This window comes from Neoarius graeffei, chromosome 23 (assembly GCF_027579695.1).
Source record: "Neoarius graeffei isolate fNeoGra1 chromosome 23, fNeoGra1.pri, whole genome shotgun sequence".
Taxonomy (NCBI): domain Eukaryota; kingdom Metazoa; phylum Chordata; class Actinopteri; order Siluriformes; family Ariidae; genus Neoarius; species Neoarius graeffei.
In genome coordinates, this window is record NC_083591.1 from 7,638,754 (window position 1) to 7,656,498 (window position 17,745).

General features: G+C 45.4%; 1 protein-coding gene across 7 annotated transcripts in view; it reads right to left on the reverse strand.

Moving 5' to 3' along the window:
* bbs9 (Bardet-Biedl syndrome 9) overlaps window positions 1–17,745 on the reverse strand; it is a 253,915-nt gene that overhangs the window by 96,689 nt on the left and 139,481 nt on the right. For all 7 annotated transcript variants that reach the window (XM_060905683.1, XM_060905684.1, XM_060905681.1 and 4 more), the window contains one exon: window positions 6,813–7,038. In XM_060905683.1, coding sequence (XP_060761666.1) covers window positions 6,813–7,038 — 226 coding nt within the window. The remainder of the gene's footprint in view (window positions 1–6,812; window positions 7,039–17,745) is intronic.

Sequence of the window (17,745 nt, forward strand, 5' to 3'; positions counted from 1 at the left end):
TTCACTCTTTCACACCAATGTCGAAGCAATACTTGAATGCACACATGCATGCCTGCAAAGGCAGACAGAAAGCGAACAGTCAGGGCTTGATGAGCTTTCTTCACTTTTCTTGAGTCCTGCTAACAGCTTGAACCTTCCGGTTTACCTTTCCGTCATCGTCAGACGCGATATGAAGGACAGAGTCAGATGGCTGGTTCTCAGCCTGACCCCGGTCCTGAATCCGAGCCGGCGCTGCTGACGGGGAGTGATGGAGAGATGGAGAAATCCGCAGCACTCTGTCCTACCGTCTCTGTGGGAGGACGTTACGATCTGGCGAAGGGTTCAGGAGACTTTTCGGCTCTGAAGCAGGTGCAGGATGAGACACGAGACGTGCAGGAAGCAAGTCTGAGGGACAGGAGGGAACGAGATTGACTTTTTAATCCGTTTTTTTTTTTAAAAAGGCAGATACGAGTCATCTGAGAGAGAAACAAAAAAAAAAAGACAGGAAGAGACAAATCAGAGGGGTCTGCCTTTGTGATGCGTGTGCGTGCCCTGAGCTCGGTGTTAGGAAGCGCAGGGAGTCGAGGTTGAGGCAACGTGTCAGAGAGACAGACAGTTCATCAGGGAGAAGGAATGCTCACTGGACGGCTGAGAGCAGCTCGTCGCTCTCCTCCGCAAGTCTCCATTCATCCAATCTATCCGTCCATACTCTATCCCTCTATCAGCTCTCGCTATCATGGAGGAGGACAGCGTGAGATCATCGACTGTCTACATGTCCCAGCTGCCGCTGAGGGGAGACTGCACAAGATCACCACAGAAAGAGATGGAGGCAGACAGGGAGAGATATTAGGGAGGAGAAGGAATCTGATAAGAGGCTGCAGACGCAAAAAGGAGGGGAGCGGGGAAAAAAAAAAAAAAAAAAAAAAAGGATGACACTTGCTCGCTTAATCATTCGCACATTCCTCACTGGAGCTTCCACATCAGACAGAACCCCCCGACTCTCCTCTCTCCCTCCTTCAGTCCCTCCCTTCTATTGCTGCAGGAGCTTTTGGATTGATTAATAAAAAATAATAATAATAATTAAAAAAAAAAAGGACAGACAGACACAATCACCAACTCTCCAGCCATTTAATCCACACTTCACAACACACACAAGTAAACATGCATGATGCACGCTCTGAAAACACACACAGGAGCTGAAAATGGGGGGCCCCGGCCGGGCAGAAAGGTCTCTGTTGCTGCCGTTGTTGGTGGAAACGTAAACACTTTGCATTCACAGCCAGTTGAAAACGCAACGGGTAATAAATTACTGTTTATCTACAGCCTGACAAGCTTTTGGTCGAATGGAAGCCGGCTGTGTGTTTTGGCTCGGCGCCAGGAAGTCAGGAGAGCAAGCGAGAGATTGGAAAAGTGAATCAGGGTTGCTGCTCACATCAAGACATGATCGCTTTTGCAAAACGTTCTCACTGGGACGCCACGCACGTGAAGCATGCGTTAGAAACTGGACGCGAAGCAGCGTTTGAGCAGAAGCGCAGTGCGTGGAGTGCGTCTGGGTGGCGGCTACGACCGTGAAACGAACTGCAACCACCACCGCCACCGTGCTGATCTAATCACAGCCACAACTTTCAAAGGAATGAACTCACCTTTGACGCTAGCTTTTTCAGGGTTTCGTTTCATTTCATTTATTTGTGGAGCGGTGCAGCTTGATAGAAATCCGAATCTAAGATCTCTAAGAAGAAAGCGGCGGAAAGGAAAATGACCTGAAACGAAAGGAGGAAGGAATACTTTTGTCCTCATGTATCGATCTTTTCCTGTGTAAAATGTTCTCACATTTTTGGTCACGCCAAAGTACAAATTCCTACCGGATTTACGGACGTCGAAATAAACGGATAAGAACCCAGAAGAACATTAGTGTCACAGCTGGTTTATTTTGTGCCGCCCAAAAAAAGTCAAACATCAAAATGATAACTGGTGACACGGCACCTCAATCTTGAACGCAAAGTCAGCTAAACATGCCAAATAATGCACCCGCTACCAGAAACATGCTAACCCTTAAGGTCATATCATACATGGGGCAACTTTTTGGCCGACGTTGCTGGGCAATTGCGCTTTGACGCTTTCTCATCGAGATTGGGCGACATAAACATCGAAAACCTGAACAATTATCATTTTGGGTCACTTTTTAAGATCATGCAATCAGAGTGCTAGCACAGGGTGACCAGACGTCCCGGTTTTACCGGGACAGTCCCGATTTGGGGTTGTGTCTCCCGAGTCCCGACAAAAGTCTGTCGGGACACGGCTATGTCCCGGTTTTCGCCACTCGTGACGTTTGCGACTGAGCAGCGTGGGAATCATTAGCGGAGAAATGTCTGCATTTACTATTTTGATGAATTGACAGGAATTGCAAACTTTCCTGGTTACTGCCCCCTGGCCCTGTGGCATGGGTGTTTATTTAGCCATATTATTCCAGACAACAGAACGGGTTGCCATGCAACAATAAAATAAACATTAACTGGCGCGAATGTTCTTTGTCTAGCAGCAGTAATGCCGCAGCAATTATGCCGAAAAGAAAATGTACCTTTTCCAAAGATTTACAGGGCACCTACCCCTTCGTCCGAGAGGTGCAGAACAATGCGCACGAAGCCGACTGCACACACTAAAGGCCAATTTATGCTGACAACGCAGTCCTCGCAGACGGTGTCGCAGATGGCGTCTACGTAGCCCCCCCCACCTTCGCAGACACTCTGCGCGCACCTCCCAAAAATTGCGACCACCACAGAAGCCTCGCAGACAGCGTCGCAGACAAGAGGGCTCTGATTGGTCCATTCTACATCCACTGTACACGCACTTCCGCTTCCCTACTTTCCCGGTTTGGTTTGTTTTCACGACCGCCATTTTTAAAAACACGAGCGAAGATGGAGCAGCACGAAGAGCGGTTGATCGAGGAAGTGAGAAAGTACGTACATCTATACGACTCCAGTTCTAGTCATTATAAGTAACCGGAGGATAAACACTCCACTAACCACACCCACCAACTACTCCTAGCGATTTCGCGACTTCGCACCCCCTTGCGTTGTAGCGGTGAATAACATCGCGCACGCCTATTACTTCCCGCTCAACGATAAATTACAACTGTCTGCGAAAAGCTATCTGCGAAAGCCTTGTCGCAAGAGCATGCAGAGGCCTTAAGTGTTTTGTTCTTGTACTGAGTTGGGTAGCCTATGTTGCAAATGCTGTGCGTTCCTGTAGGGGCTTTCCTCGGGCTGTCGCCCCTCTCCTCCTTTACTGCTGTTTTGTTTGAGTGTATATTCTCAAATCACTTGTCTCTTTTTTGTTTCTGTTTAACATACCATTCTGACAGTTTGGCCATATTGCTGTGTTGAACAGCTTGTTGCACCTTCCATTAAAGCGTTCACTTTTGTACACATCATCTTGCTTTATTCATTCAGTTGTGGGGAATGGTTAGTAAGGTTGATTCTGACCGAGGCTATGTTGAGATCACATACCTACTTTTTAAGTTCATGCTATAGTGCATACAATTTTAGAGATATAGCCTACATGTGCATATGCATTCTTCTTGGTGTTCTCACAAACAGGTGGAATAAATCAGTTTAAAGGATATGGGACATGGATTTTTTTCTGGGTATAATTATGTATAAAGGACATAAGAAATGCCATCTAAATCACTGCAGGGCATCAAAAATGTGAAAATCACCACATTATTCAACTTTTTTACACATCAGCGTAAAACAATCATTCGTTAATTAGCTAAGCGGTCACGTGACCCGTGACGTCACAAAAACTTTTCAAGGAGCCAGCGCTTGGGAATCTAATGTAAACAGGTTACCGAAATGGACACCATCGACAGTGACATTCCCGATGTTTCACAGAGATGTGAAGTTAGACCCTATCAATTCGAACCGATAGCTGGAAATTCACATGAACATGGATCTTGTCTTTACTCTGACGGGTCAGATGGTTCTGAGAGTGAGAGTTCATTCAGCCCTCATGAAACTGAAAGCGGTCGGCTCGATAACACTTCCTGGTAAGTTAAAAACAATTCTGCTCAAAGGCTAATGATCTGTTGAAAGAAGTATTATTTTTGTATCATACGTTGAAAGTTCATCATAGATCTAGCTAAAGTCCGTTGCAAGCTAGTTTTGTTTGTTGCTGATATTTTTCGAGATTGATTGAGATACAATGCTTCCAGAGTCCGAGATGAAAACATTCAAAATGGCGAAACGAGTCAGAATTATGATAATCAATAATTGATGCACCCAAAATTATAATACTAATCCTTACCGCATGAGGCCCATGGTAAAACCATACTTCCAGGAGGGGCTGCCGTCTGCCTCCCAAGCCGGCCGAGAGCGCTCCTCGTCGGGCACGGCCGGGCGGGCGAATGCCCTGGTCCGTCCGCCCTGTCTAAAAAATAATGGTACAACTCCGAGTGAAGGCATCAATGCGCTGCCAAAGCGCCCAGAAGGTGTTAGTACGCCTGTCATTATAGTGCGGACTTTCCATAGCATAGAAAATCGCCACGTTTCAATTTGTGTAACTGAACTTGTTTCATATCACTGGTCATATAAACCTATGTAAACAGGAAAAACGCGGAAGAGTTTGGTCGCATCTAACTACAGCCCCAAAAAATACCATTGGCCATACTGAGCCTAGCTACATTGCTAACAGGAGTGACAGCGCGTCTGACTGACTGGGAGGTCGCAATACACCATGATGTTCAATGTACGTTAAACACTCTAAAAACGAAACAATTTCCTTGTCATCCAAGACACAAAAACTATTTTGTCGCATTCGTCATCATCACGATTCACACTTCTCCATATTCATCTACCCGCTTGTGCTGTACCCGAAAGTTTTTGTGACGTATGATCACGTGACAGCGGCTCTTCCGGTTGTAAAATATGCATATCGGAGCTCGAGCAGAAATGCCATATAATCATCACGAATATAACGATTTTGCTGAATTTAATAGATAATTTTGTATTTGTTGATGCAATTATTTCATATTTTTAATGGAAAGAAACTGATATAGCGTGCATTTATGTTTCATGTCCTTTAAATTTGGCCTATTCTCAGCCATTACAAAATCTGTTGTCTGACCATAATTTAGCTGATCTGTATACCACTATGCTACTAGATAACAAAATGCCTGTTTGTTTTATTTCATGTGAGAAGTTGATAAATGTGAGCTTCAACAAAATGATAAGAGCACCTCTCTGAGTGTCACGTTTACGTTAAAAAAAAAAAAAAAAAAAAAAAAGCGTGCGTGCACGAGCATGGTCGAGCGCAAAAGTGTCCCGGTTTCAGACTAGGGAAATCTGGTCACCCTGTGCTAGCAGCGAATCACATGACTTCCTGAGGGCTTCTGAAATTTTCAACAAAGATGGCGGCGTTTCCGGCAGTGGTGCAAAAAGAAAAAAAAAAAACTTGTATCTTTTTATGCCGGTAAGTTATATGTAAACCAAAGTGGTGAAGACATTGATATTTTCCAGCTAAGTCTAAACCACCGTTAGCTAACCAGCGCTCCATAGAGATCGAATAGTATTGAGCTAACTAGTGGTGGTTTTTGCTAACATAGTTAGCTGAAAGTTACTGCTAGCTATGTAGGGATAATGTTAGCTCTCTTGCGTCGAGATAAAAGTGATGGGCAGCTTCACTTTCCAAACTTTTTTTTTTTTTTGAGAGTTGCTCTTATCTGATTGTCTGTTGCCCTAATTCGTTGCCTGGTCTCTCAACTGGTTGCCCGGCAACATTGCCCAAAAAGTTACCCCGTGTATCACCACCTTTTCTCCTTTTATAGAGTGCCAGTTCTTTTTTTTCCTCCTGACTGAATGGCTAGAGTTCCTGTAGTCTTCTGGGTCTTTACGATTCCAGCAGCAGCTCTTCGAAGGCCTTAATTTGATACACTTGCAATGATTTTAACAGTTCTCATCACCACCAGTGGGATTTGTTCATGTTCCCTGGAGCCAACTTGATTTGTGTTATTTTATAACCATGCACAGTTCGAATCAGCGCACGAGAATTCATGGGAATGATTAACACGTCAAACCGATGGAAATTCTTTGTGTTGACACCACGGGGTTTTGTTTGATGCCTTTGAACCAAACTCGGTTTGGTCGAACGCTGATTTGGAAATTGTGTGACTACGCAACCAAACATTTTCATGTCGAGTTAGTTTCCAAGAAATTATTCCCTTCTCCACTCCAACCAGTGTCGAAACGCTTCTTTTCTCTAACATACCACCTCAAAGTAAGACGTTTTTGTAGCTGATACAAGACGTGTACCTGGTCGAGTTACGAAAACTAACTGTAAACCTTACAGCCTTGCTTCACACACACTCGTCTTTGTAACACAGCCAAAAACCACAAGTGCATGACGTGACCTAGAAAAAGGTGAAAGCCACGCAGAAGAAGAATGAGCGGTTCTCTGCGAGCACGCTGCAGGATGGAGGAGGCAAGGAGAATTCGGGTGCTTGAGGAAAGCGGAGGATTACAGGCGGCTTCTTCAGCCCCCGCTGGCTCCTATTGTTGGAGTTTAATGATGCGTAGGAGCCGCTGTCCTGATGGGCCCTGCTGAGGGCCTGGAGCCTTTAAGGTATGCAGAAGCACATAGCCAGACAGTAAACACACCGATCAATGAAACGTGGGCTTTGACACCATCCTTTGGAAGCTCTTAAATTTTAAAACGGGACATTCTTGGAGTCAAGGACATCGAAAGCCAAGTGAGACGAATACCGGACCTTGTTGAACTCCTTGTGTGTGTGTGCAACAATGATTCAAGCCTGAAGATTTTTTTAAGCCCGCAGTTCTGACCTGGCATCATAACAGGTGTTGGAGCGTTCGCTTCAGAGGAAAGAGACAGGCGGCCTCCCTTGCCGATGCGATCGCAGAGTAGCGTGATGTGTTTCTTGAGGCGCGAGGTATCTTTGGGCATGCTCAGCTGGGATGTGCTCAGGCTAATGGCTTGGTCCTTAGGACTTCTCGACAGACACGTTCTCAAGAGATGAGACACAGCTGCGTCCACACACTCCTCCCAGCCCTGAGGGGAAGAGAAAGACGAAGAATGTTAAACACTCAGGCTAAGAAACGTCTTGCGCATGTCTTTAATGTAACCAATCAGGCAGTAAGTCACTTATAATTTAATCAACAGTCCATTCCAATCAAATGTGATCGTGAAAATTGACCTTTAAATGCTGAGGGATAAACTTTGATGATTACATAGTGCCCCTAGTGGCAAAGTTCAAGTAATGCGTTTAATCCAGGAGAGGGTGACGGACAGGACGAGGCTAAAGGCTGAGGATCATGACATCATCTCCAACTTAAACTGAACTAAAGGAACTCTTCGGCAAAAAAAAAAAAAAAATCTCAAACGTTCACAGCGTTCCCTTTGTTCCAATTGTAGCTGAGCGCCAAACTTCATGGCTAATCTGGAGCTCAGAGTTGTGTCTCCACCTCTGCATGTTAAATCCTTGCTTTAAAAAAAAAAAAATTGATATGGGGGCAATTTAGGGCTAGTCATGAAGTACAACCATTAAATAATGATGTGATTTGAAACAGGCCACTGTAATCATGATTTGGTATAAAATCAGTATCCAGAAAAAGCCTCGTCTTTGAGGAGCAAAGATGAGCCGAGGATCTCCAGTTTGTCAACAAATCCATGAGAAAATAATCAATCAAATGAAGCTCTCAGAAAGATCCAAAAAGATTTGGATATTACACCCTCGACGGTGCGTAAAATCATTAAACGATTCAAGGAATCTTGGTGCGTAAAGGGCAAAGGGCTCAAGCCTAATCTGAACACCTGTGATCTCGGATCCCTAAGGGCCTCTGCATGCTCTTGCGACAAGGCTTTCGCAGATAGCTTTTCGCAGACAGTTGTAATTTATCGTTGAGCGGGGAGTAATAGGCGTGCGCGATGTTATTCACCGCCACAACGCAAGGGGGCGCGAAGTCGCTAGGAGTAGTTGGTGGGTGTGGTTAGTGGAGTGTTTATCCTCCGGTTACTTATAATGACTAGAACTGGAGTCGTATAGATGTACGTACTTCCTCACTTCCTCGATCAACCGCTCTTCGTGCTGCTCCATCTTCGCTCGTGTTTTTAAAAATGGCGGTCGTGAAAACAAACCAAACCGGGAAAGTAGGGAAGCGGAAGTGCGTGTACAGCGGATGTAGAGTGGACCAATCAGAGCCCTCTTGTCTGCGACGCTGTCTGCGAGGCTTCTGCGGTGGTCACAATTTTTGGGAGGTGCGCGCAGAGCGTCCGCGAAGGTGGGGGGGCTACGCAGACGCTATCTGCGACGCCGTCTGCGAGGACTGGGTTGTCAGCATAAATTGGCCTTTAGACGGCACTGCATCAAGAACCGCCGTTCATCTATAGCTGATAGAACCACGTGGGCTTGGGATTACTTTGGCAAACCTTTGTCAAGTTCTACAATATGGAGTGGCATCCATAAACACCAGTTAAAACTTTGTGCAAAAAGAAAGCCTTATGTTAACGGTCTCCAGAAGCGCCATCGATTTCTCTGGGCTCGGAGGCATCTGGGATGGACCATCACGCAGTGGAAATGTGTATTGTGGTCAGACGAATCAGTATTCCTGGATTTTATTTTTTTTCAAGAAATAGACACCGTGTGCTCCGGACCAAAGACAAAAAGGACCATCCAGACTGTTACCAGGAATAAGTTCAAAAGCCAGGGTCTGTCATGGGATGGGGTTGTGTCAGTGCCCTCGGCAAAGATAACTTGCACTTCTGTGATGGCAGAAAAGTACATCGAGCTTTTAGTGTTTTAGTGTTAAACATGTGTTTGTTTTAAAAGTATAAACCATGGATGAATGAATCGGACACGTTTGGCATCGTTTGGGCATGAACGGGGTGCTTGTGACATCATTAAAACCTTTAACACTTTATTTCCCTAAAACTGTTTGCGCAAACTAATCGAAATATTTCTATTCAAACTGCTACAGTCTCATCATCCGGGGTGTCTTCATACCATCATACCGACATCATACTTTACTATTAATAGTGCAGAACAAGTTCATGCCGTCAGTGACTTCTAGCTGCTACAAGCAGTCGCTCCTTCACCAGCTTCTTTCTCCTCTCAGTTGAAGTTAATAAATTTAAAAAAATATATATCAAATCAACTTTAAGCTACTGCTCACTTACGTATCCCCCCCTTGCTCTTGCTTTATCAGAATGCAAGCAATCGAAGGAATTGGACACTTATTATAAATGCTGATGTCAACACATAATTAACCCTGAAACAAGTAAGTAAAGAGCAATGTTCTCTCCAGGGATTTCAAATAGCATCCTGGTAAACTGTCGTCATTTTGAAATTGCATTTTGCTTCTTGAAATAGCGTCAAAATCCATCCTATGCTTCGTAAATACATTCGGTCGGTAAACAGGAAGTCGGTGTGCGACAGACCTGAAAACGGTATACACGGTATAGAACCCCAAGCTGACGCTCTGTACCAAACATCAAGCAGCTGAGCTTTGGAGTTGCTGAGAAAAATGTTACGAAAACTTTGGAAATCCAATGTATACGTTTTGTAAATACATTAAACAGGAAGTCGACGGGCGACAGACCTGAAAATGGCATGCATGGCATAGAACCCCAAGCTGAAGCTCGGTACCAAATACCAAGCAGTTGTGATTTGTAGTCGCTGAGAAAAGTGTTACGAAAATTTTGTAAATCCACGCTATACACTTCTTAAACACATTCAGTCGGTAAACAGGACGTCGACGTGCGATGCGACAGACCTGAAAAGGTATAGAACCCCAAGCTGAAGTTTGGTACCAAGTCGCTATGATTTGTGGTTGCTGAGAAAAAGGGTGTTTCGGACGGACGGACGGACAGAGGTCAACCAGTATACCCCCTCATCCTTTGGAGCAGGGGTATATACTGTATATTTTTTTGAAAAACCGGTCATGTTCGTGACAAACTGCTAATCTCAGACTTCCAAGTCAGAAAGCTGTTCCAAATCAAGCAGTGACACTGGAGACTCTGTTATTCTGTTGTTACGACGATTTGCCTTCTGGAGAATCAGAATGAAGGATTAAACAGCACTGTGGTCGCGGTAGACGAAAACACAGTCCCATTTTGGTTTTTGTTCTGGTTATGTATTATTGACTCGAGGAGTGTGTGGGTTTGAACTTATTGGCATGTCGTGTACTGGCAAGTGGGAAAAACAAGAGTCATCAGATGACGACATATCCTCCCCTGGCCCCCACTCTAAATTTTCCTAAGTTGAACTGGTTGCCATGGAAATACGGAAGGGGGGGGGGATATCACAGAAATCCAAAACGTAAAAAGGCACAACTCCTGTCGTCACTTAAAGGAACAGTCCACCATACTTCCATAATGAAATATGCTCTTATCTGAATTGAGACGAGCTGCTCCGTACCTCTCCGAGCTTTGCGCGACCTCCCAGTCAGTCAGACGCAGTCAGATGCGCTGTCACTCCTGTTAGCAACGTAGCTAGGCTCAGCATGGCCAATGGTATTTTTTGGGGCTGTAGTTAGATGCGACCAAACTCTTCCGCGTTTTTCCTGTTTACATAGGTTTATATGACCAGTAACATGAAACAAGTTCAGTTACACAAATTGAAACGTGGCGATTTTCTATGCTATGGAAAGTCCGCACTATAATGACAGGCGTACTAACACCTTCTGCGCGCTTCGGCAGCGCATTGATACGGAGCTCAGATATCAATGCGCTGCCGAAGCGCGCAGAAGGTGTTAGTACGCCTGTCATTATAGTGCGCACTTTCCATAGCATAGAAAATCGCTACGTTTCAATTTGTGTAACTGAACTTGTTTCATGTCACTGGTCATATAAACCTATGTAAACAGGAAAAACGCGGAAGAGTTTGGTCACATCTAACTACAGCCCCAAAAAATACCATTGGCCATGCTGAGCCTAGCTACATTGCTAACAGGAGTGACAGCGCGTCTGACTGACTGGGAGGTCGCGCAAAGCTCGGAGAGGTACGGAGCAGCTCGTCTCAATTCAGATAAGAGCATATTTCATTATGGATGTACGGTGGACTGTTCCTTTAACATAACTGTCAGGTTGTGTGTGTTAAATATTTACAGACGGACGGACAGAGCGATAGCTACATCTGCCTGTATTATATACCGGGGGGGATACAAAGAAGTTAATAGCAACTGGAAAAACTCAGGAGGGGCTTGTGGACAGCCTTATGCGTGAATGTGTGTGTGTTCAAGACTCCCAGAGCTGGCAGATGAACCTGGGTGTTGACAGGCAGGGCAGGGCTGCGCTGTCCCCTGCCGCCATCCAGATAGCCCTTAATGAACCCTAATGACAGGCAATCAGTCCTGTAATGATGATGACAGGGATGAGACGTTTACAGCCAGAGGGGAGGGGGGGGGAAGAAAGACAGAGACGAAAGGAGGGGATGAGATTTAGTAGCTGTCACAAAGGGAGAGTTTTTCTGAACCCAGAAAATGGCTTAGAAAACCTGCAGTGAAAATGGAAGCAAACGTTTCTTCGCAAAGTGTGTGTGTGTGTGTGTGTGTGTGTTTTGCTTGGAGGTTAGGTTCTCAGGTAAGGTGGTCACAGGTGAGTAAAACCCGAGTGCTTTCCTCATGCCTGGCTGCATTGCTGGAATTCCAGTGGCCGTGGCTTACTCGGGATTATTTGCTTTGAAAGATAAGAGGGTCTAAAAATGAATACGGTGACCGCGGCTCCGGGTGGGTGATGGGGAAAGTGCGGGTCTAAATATGTGTACCAACCTGACACACATTTATTTTTATATTATATATTTAAAAATGTACATACACGCCGATACGATTTGCTCGAGTTGGAAACATGAAGGTGGAAGAGGAAATAAGAGGGAGCGAGAAAGAAAGCTCATGATACGTGTCATTAGTGAGAGTCTGGCTTGGTTTACTGATTCTATCTGGGTCTGAACCATGACTCATTCCCCCGCTCTCTCTCTCTCTGAGTGGTAGCTATAGAAACCAAACTTTCTCCTTCCTTCCGTCACCATCCAAACTACACTCCAGTAACCGGCACTGTGGTACGGAAGCCGCGAGAGGGCCTTCATATAATCTTTTTTTATTCACCTTCTTATCCCGAGATAACGACATAATTAATTCAGGATCTCGAGAAAACACCACAACTAATTCGAGATCTCCAGAAAACAAAACCGGCACGGTGGTGTAGTGGTTAGCGCTGTCGCCTCACAGCAAGAAGCTCCTGGGTTCGAGCCCCGTGGCCAGCGAGGGCCTTTCTGTGTGGAGTTTGCATGTTCTCCCCGTGTCCGCGTGGGTTTCCTCCGGGTGCTCCGGTTTCCCCCACAGTCCAAAGACATGCAGGTTAGGTTAACTGGTGACTCTAATGCCGCTTTTCCACTACAAACGCGGCTGAGTCGGGCTGAGCCGTGCGGTGCTGAGTCGAGCTGAGTGGGGCTGTTGGAGTTGCATTTCGACTACAACCGCGCTGAACCGTGCTGGCTGGAAGTGGGTGGACACATTGGGTGGAGTTAGCGAAAGTGGGTGGACGTCACGTGATGTCATTAGGCGGCGCAAACAGTGACATCAGTGAGCTTCTAAGCGGTAGTCTCACGACCCGGATAGTAAACAATAAACATGGAGGACATGGAGTCGTTAGTGTTGCTGGTCTTGGTGCTGTGGCTTGTTGTCACCGACAACGCCAACAGATACTGGCAAGAGCGTATAGATGAGGCGAGGCGCATAAGGCTTCAGAAATTCTCGTAATTCGTAATTCTTCTTCTTCCGGGTTTACAGTGTTTACAGATCCCAGCGTACTCGCGGGGCGTGTGTGGGCGTGTGAGGACACTCCTCCTCACCAATCAGTGCACAGGGGAGTGTCTGCTCACGCCCCCAGCCTCACTCGGCACGGTTTGGCTCGCTTCAGCCCCACTCCAAAACGGTGCGAGTTTTAGGGGCTAAGCAGGGCTGAAGTGAGCCTAGTCGTGCTGTTTTTTGGTAGTCGAAACGCGAGCCGTGTCGGGCTGAAGTGAGCTGAAAAAGGGTAGTGGAAAAGGGCCATTACTTGACCGTAGGTGTGAATGTGAGTGTGAATGGTTGTCTGTGTCTATGTGTCAGCCCTGTGATGACCTGGTGACTTGTCCAGGGTGTACCCCGCCTTTCGCCCGTAGTCAGCTGGGATAGGCTCCAGCTTGCCTGCGACCCTGTAGAAGGATAAAGCGGCTAGAGATAATGAGATGAGATGAGATGAGATGAGATCTCAGCTGGATCACTGTATCTCCGTCGGTAGAGACGAAGCCGGGCCAGTCTTCTGCGGAGGTGCCGCGGACTAATTTTGAAATTATCCCTTATTAAAAGACTTAATGCAATCTCTCCCTGTGTCAACCCCTGATCAAAATATTGCCTTATTAGGTGATCGATTATTCCAGACATTCTAATGACCAAAGTTGCGTCTATACAGAATGAGAAACAGCCCCAAAGTCAGCATATCAAGTCTCTTGGTGCACCTGAATGAACCATTTCTCAGCTGTTTACTTGAGCTCTTGAAATAACAGTTTTGTTTTCTCGAGATCTCGAATTAGTTGTGTTGTTTTCTCGAGATCCTGAATTAATTATGTCGTTATCTCAGGATAACAAGGTGAATAAAAAAAAAAAAAAGGATTATATGAAGGGCCTCTCTCGGCTTCCGTACTGTGGCTTTCCCAAACCTCGCTTTCTTTTTTTTTTTTCGAGAACCATGTTCCATTTTGATCGAGTCCTTTTTTCCGGCTTGCTTCCTCTTGACGATAAAGCGTATCCAGTAAGCGAAAAGCAAAGGATCGCGCTACCTTTAAAGAGCGAGTTGGTTGCGTTATAAAAAGGATTCCCCAGTAATTGGCTGTAATTGGTGGTAATTGTCATGGCCTGCATTAGCTCACACATGTGGCATGCGTGGAGGAGTGCGATGTAAATATAGCAGGCCGTGTATGTATATATGGAGTTGCTCTAAAAGTAGCGCGCCCATTCAGATGAGGACACCGTGCTGCTTTAGATGTCGGCTTATACAGCTCTGCTGCAAATTACAGCCCTGGCATGTACGAGTGGTTTTGTGTGTGCGCCACCTGTCGCTGCGAAGCACGTTCTACCAGGGAAAGGAGCTCACCACTTTCATTCTGGAGGGATTTGCAGTGACGCCTGCAGCTAGGATTAGACCCGAGCCGTGTGTGTTTGCTCAACAGAACGCCTGTTAATTGATAACTGGGATGGAGCAGATCTCGAAACACGCCCCCTAAAGCAGCGCAGGAGGAAGTGCAATATATCGAATAAAGGGACTAGACAGGGGAGTGTTCGGGGCCCGTATCTTTTTAACTTGTTTTTAAATGATTCGGAATTATCGATAACTAAATATGCTGATGATTCTACTATTGTAGTTTCCGTGTCAAGAGATTTGCCAGATAAATCAGATATAGCTCGACAGAAGTTTATGGCTTGGACCGAGGAAAATTCTATGCATTCGAACACCACTAAAATGTAAGGAATTAGTTTGATGCAAGAAAGAAAAGTCAATAATATTTACCAGGCTTGTAGTATCCGAGTCCGACTCGTGCCCTAATTTTAAAGGTCCCATGGCATGGTGGTTTGTTGATGCTTTAAACGGGCTCGTGGAGGTTTCCGGATGTTATATCCGCAGCCTTTCTTGAAATGAACCCTCGGCACGTAGATACAGCCTCCTGGGAGAAAGCCCCATTTCAGCGCTTTTCCCAGTGCGTCGTTTTGCTAATGAGAAGCAGGAGGCGGGGAAGGGTAGAGGGTGGGGGCGGGTCTTATCATTAATATTCATGACATGTAAACGTGTTACCTCTGATTGGCTAACAGCACTGTGACGCTACCTCCAGTGGGTCAGAACAAGCGGATGTGGGTGTCTTACTATGGCGAGAGAGAAGGAACAAACCGCGAAGGGAAAAATACCGCGCGCTGACGTCATTAAGGTGCGACGCGAGGAAATACAATAAATTCAACAAATGTTTGGGTTTTTACTGAACAAACAAACAAATAAAATGAACGAGTGACTTAAAAAAAAAAAAAGAATGTGGGTGTCTTTGTAAAAACTGTTTTGATTGGCTATTATAACAGAGCATGCTGCATGCTTTTTGGTTTTGTAGCGCAGAGTACCTGGCTAACTGCAGGAAGCGGTTAGCTGCACAGCTAATGTAGCCATTGCAAGGCTAACGTGGCACCGATTTTAAAACACGGCAAAACGACTTAACAGTTATACACTTACTTGTTTGGTGTTTGTGGCTGATGCGGCAGGGATGCTTGGTACGGACCCAGGCTTCAGTGACAGTTGATGTGCAAAACCTGCCCTGTACTGTCCCAAGTTGTGGAAACATTCCTCAGGAAAATGCTTCCGACAAACATACACCGTCTTAGGTAGACTCGACGGCGTATTATTGGAGTAAATAAAATTAAGCCACTGCGTCTTCAGGGGCTCTCCCGTCGGCAGTAAAAACAGACTCCTTTCTGTGTTGTCACATCCATGTACAGCGCAACTTCCATGTTTGGTGGCAACTTTTGAGCTGGGCGGGCAATCCATACAGTGGGTGGGAATCCAGAGGGGGGGCGTGGGGATCATCTCCCTTGCTGACGTAGTAAAGGGAAGAGTTTATCAACGTGCCGTTTTGACGCGCCATTCTCAAATGTTGGGCATAGTTTGGTTTACACATTATGAAATTTCTAGCCACTGGGGTGACTTAAGAAGGTCAGAGGAACTCATTTTAACGTTAAAAAACCTCAAAGTGAAAATTTCATGCCATGGGACCTTTAAGGGCTTGTGACGTGACTTGACTTGGGCTTGAGCGCTGATGACTCGGACTCGTGCGCTAACTGCATTCGGACTCGTAAATTGGAGACGAGGACTCAGATTTTTCTTTATTTTTTGTAACATGCCATAATAATTTGGCATAAGACATTTATATCTACATTAATTTTTATACTAATTTCGTGCAAGAGAATGCACATTCACCTGTTCATACGTCATGTTCAGGAACAAATTAACGTTAATGGAGAGAACGCCCCTGGGATTGTCTGCTTTGCTTCTACAGAGTTCTCGTGCAGAAGAATGCACTGCGATGTGTTCCATATGTAGAAGAACTATCGAGGAGACGACGGGGACAACCTGGAACTTCAATCGTCATTTGGCGAGACTCCACCCAGAGAAGGAAGTGACACGCTATGTTCATTGCTCTGTTGATAGTGGGCGGGGCTTGCTTGCTGAGCGATGAACTAGCTAATGTTAACCCTCTGTCATGTTATTTGCCCTGTTGATGGTGGGCGGGGCTTGCTAAGCGATGAACAAGCTTTTTATCTGTAGCCTGTTAACTAAAATGGCGCGGTCGAGCAGGAACGTTAGTCCGACACAGTAGCAGAGACGCTTTCACATAAAGGCAGCAACAGCCACCGTCAAATGGTGCGGATGGAGTCTTGCCGTGTCCAAAATCGCTCACTCGTTCACTACTCCCTACTCACTATATACAGGACTATATGGTGAGATCATTGGTAAAACGAAAAACGCTTTCAGACACAACTCCGTCGCGCTGGTATTTACGTCATTACTGTCGCACAATTAAAACGTGCCAGATCAGTCAGCTGGTGGGTTTCAAAATAATAAATACATGCGTGTGTTTTAGTGATAAATCCATATTATACTGAGCGCATTTCCCACATTAATCAATACAAAGTACTTGCAGCTTTCAGTTCTTTGAAATCAAGGCTGAATACTTTTTCTTCTTTGCCACTGCCTTATATTAAATCAAATTTCAGACTTTGATTTCTTTCAGCGCGACCGCAATACATGATGGGATAGATCGCTTGGTTAGTGATCATCGGGTGTACGCTACTTTTCGTGATGCATCATGGGATACTTTGAGTGCACTATATAGGGTGTAAATAATCCTCACTAAGGTTTCGGACAAGACTACAAAATAGCGTCCTCACTAAATAGTGCCCTATATAAGCCTGGGTCACAACCGGACGTACGATTTTTTTGGCCGTGCGATTTTTGGCGTTTCCCAAATCGCTGCGTTTTTTTTGTTCGTGGAGAAAGACGCACGTTGGCCGTAAGTTTGTCTTGCAACCTGAAAAAAAACGTAAGCGCCCGTAGAGTTTGTTTGACATGACAAAGAACTTCTGCGGCCGGTCTGCGGCCAGTCTACGGCTCGAAAATCAGCACGTCACACGCGCGCCCTCCGTGCGTTTGTTGCACGTAGACCGGCTGTAGGAGCACGTTCGGCCGGTTGTGACTGAGGCTATAGTGAGTAGGGAGCGATTTCGGACACAGGACGAGTCGGCTAGAAGCCGTGTACGACGGGATTGAGTGGAATAACTTATTCTATCCATGTTCAGCGGATTTTGAGAAACGGAGCAGTTTTCTTTTCTTTTGGCAAATTCAATGAATAAAAACTTTATCCAAAACACCGACAAAATCATTCCTGTTTAGAATGTAAACAAACTGGCGAAACGATAGGAGCAATTTGTGAAAAACGCTATAATAATAATTCCTTAAAAAAAAGTTCTTACAATCGAATACTTTTATTGCACTTTTTTTTTTGCAGTTTTGTTTTCGAGTAGTTTTTCTATTTCGTCCTCGGTTGGTTCAGCAACACGCTCTGCCATTTTGTTTTTCTCTACTCATGGTATATGATAGCCTAGTAAACTAGACCCACCCGCCTAGCAGCCAAAAATATTTTTTGCCTAGCGAGTGGGTCTAGCCTCGCACCATATAAACAAAAACACC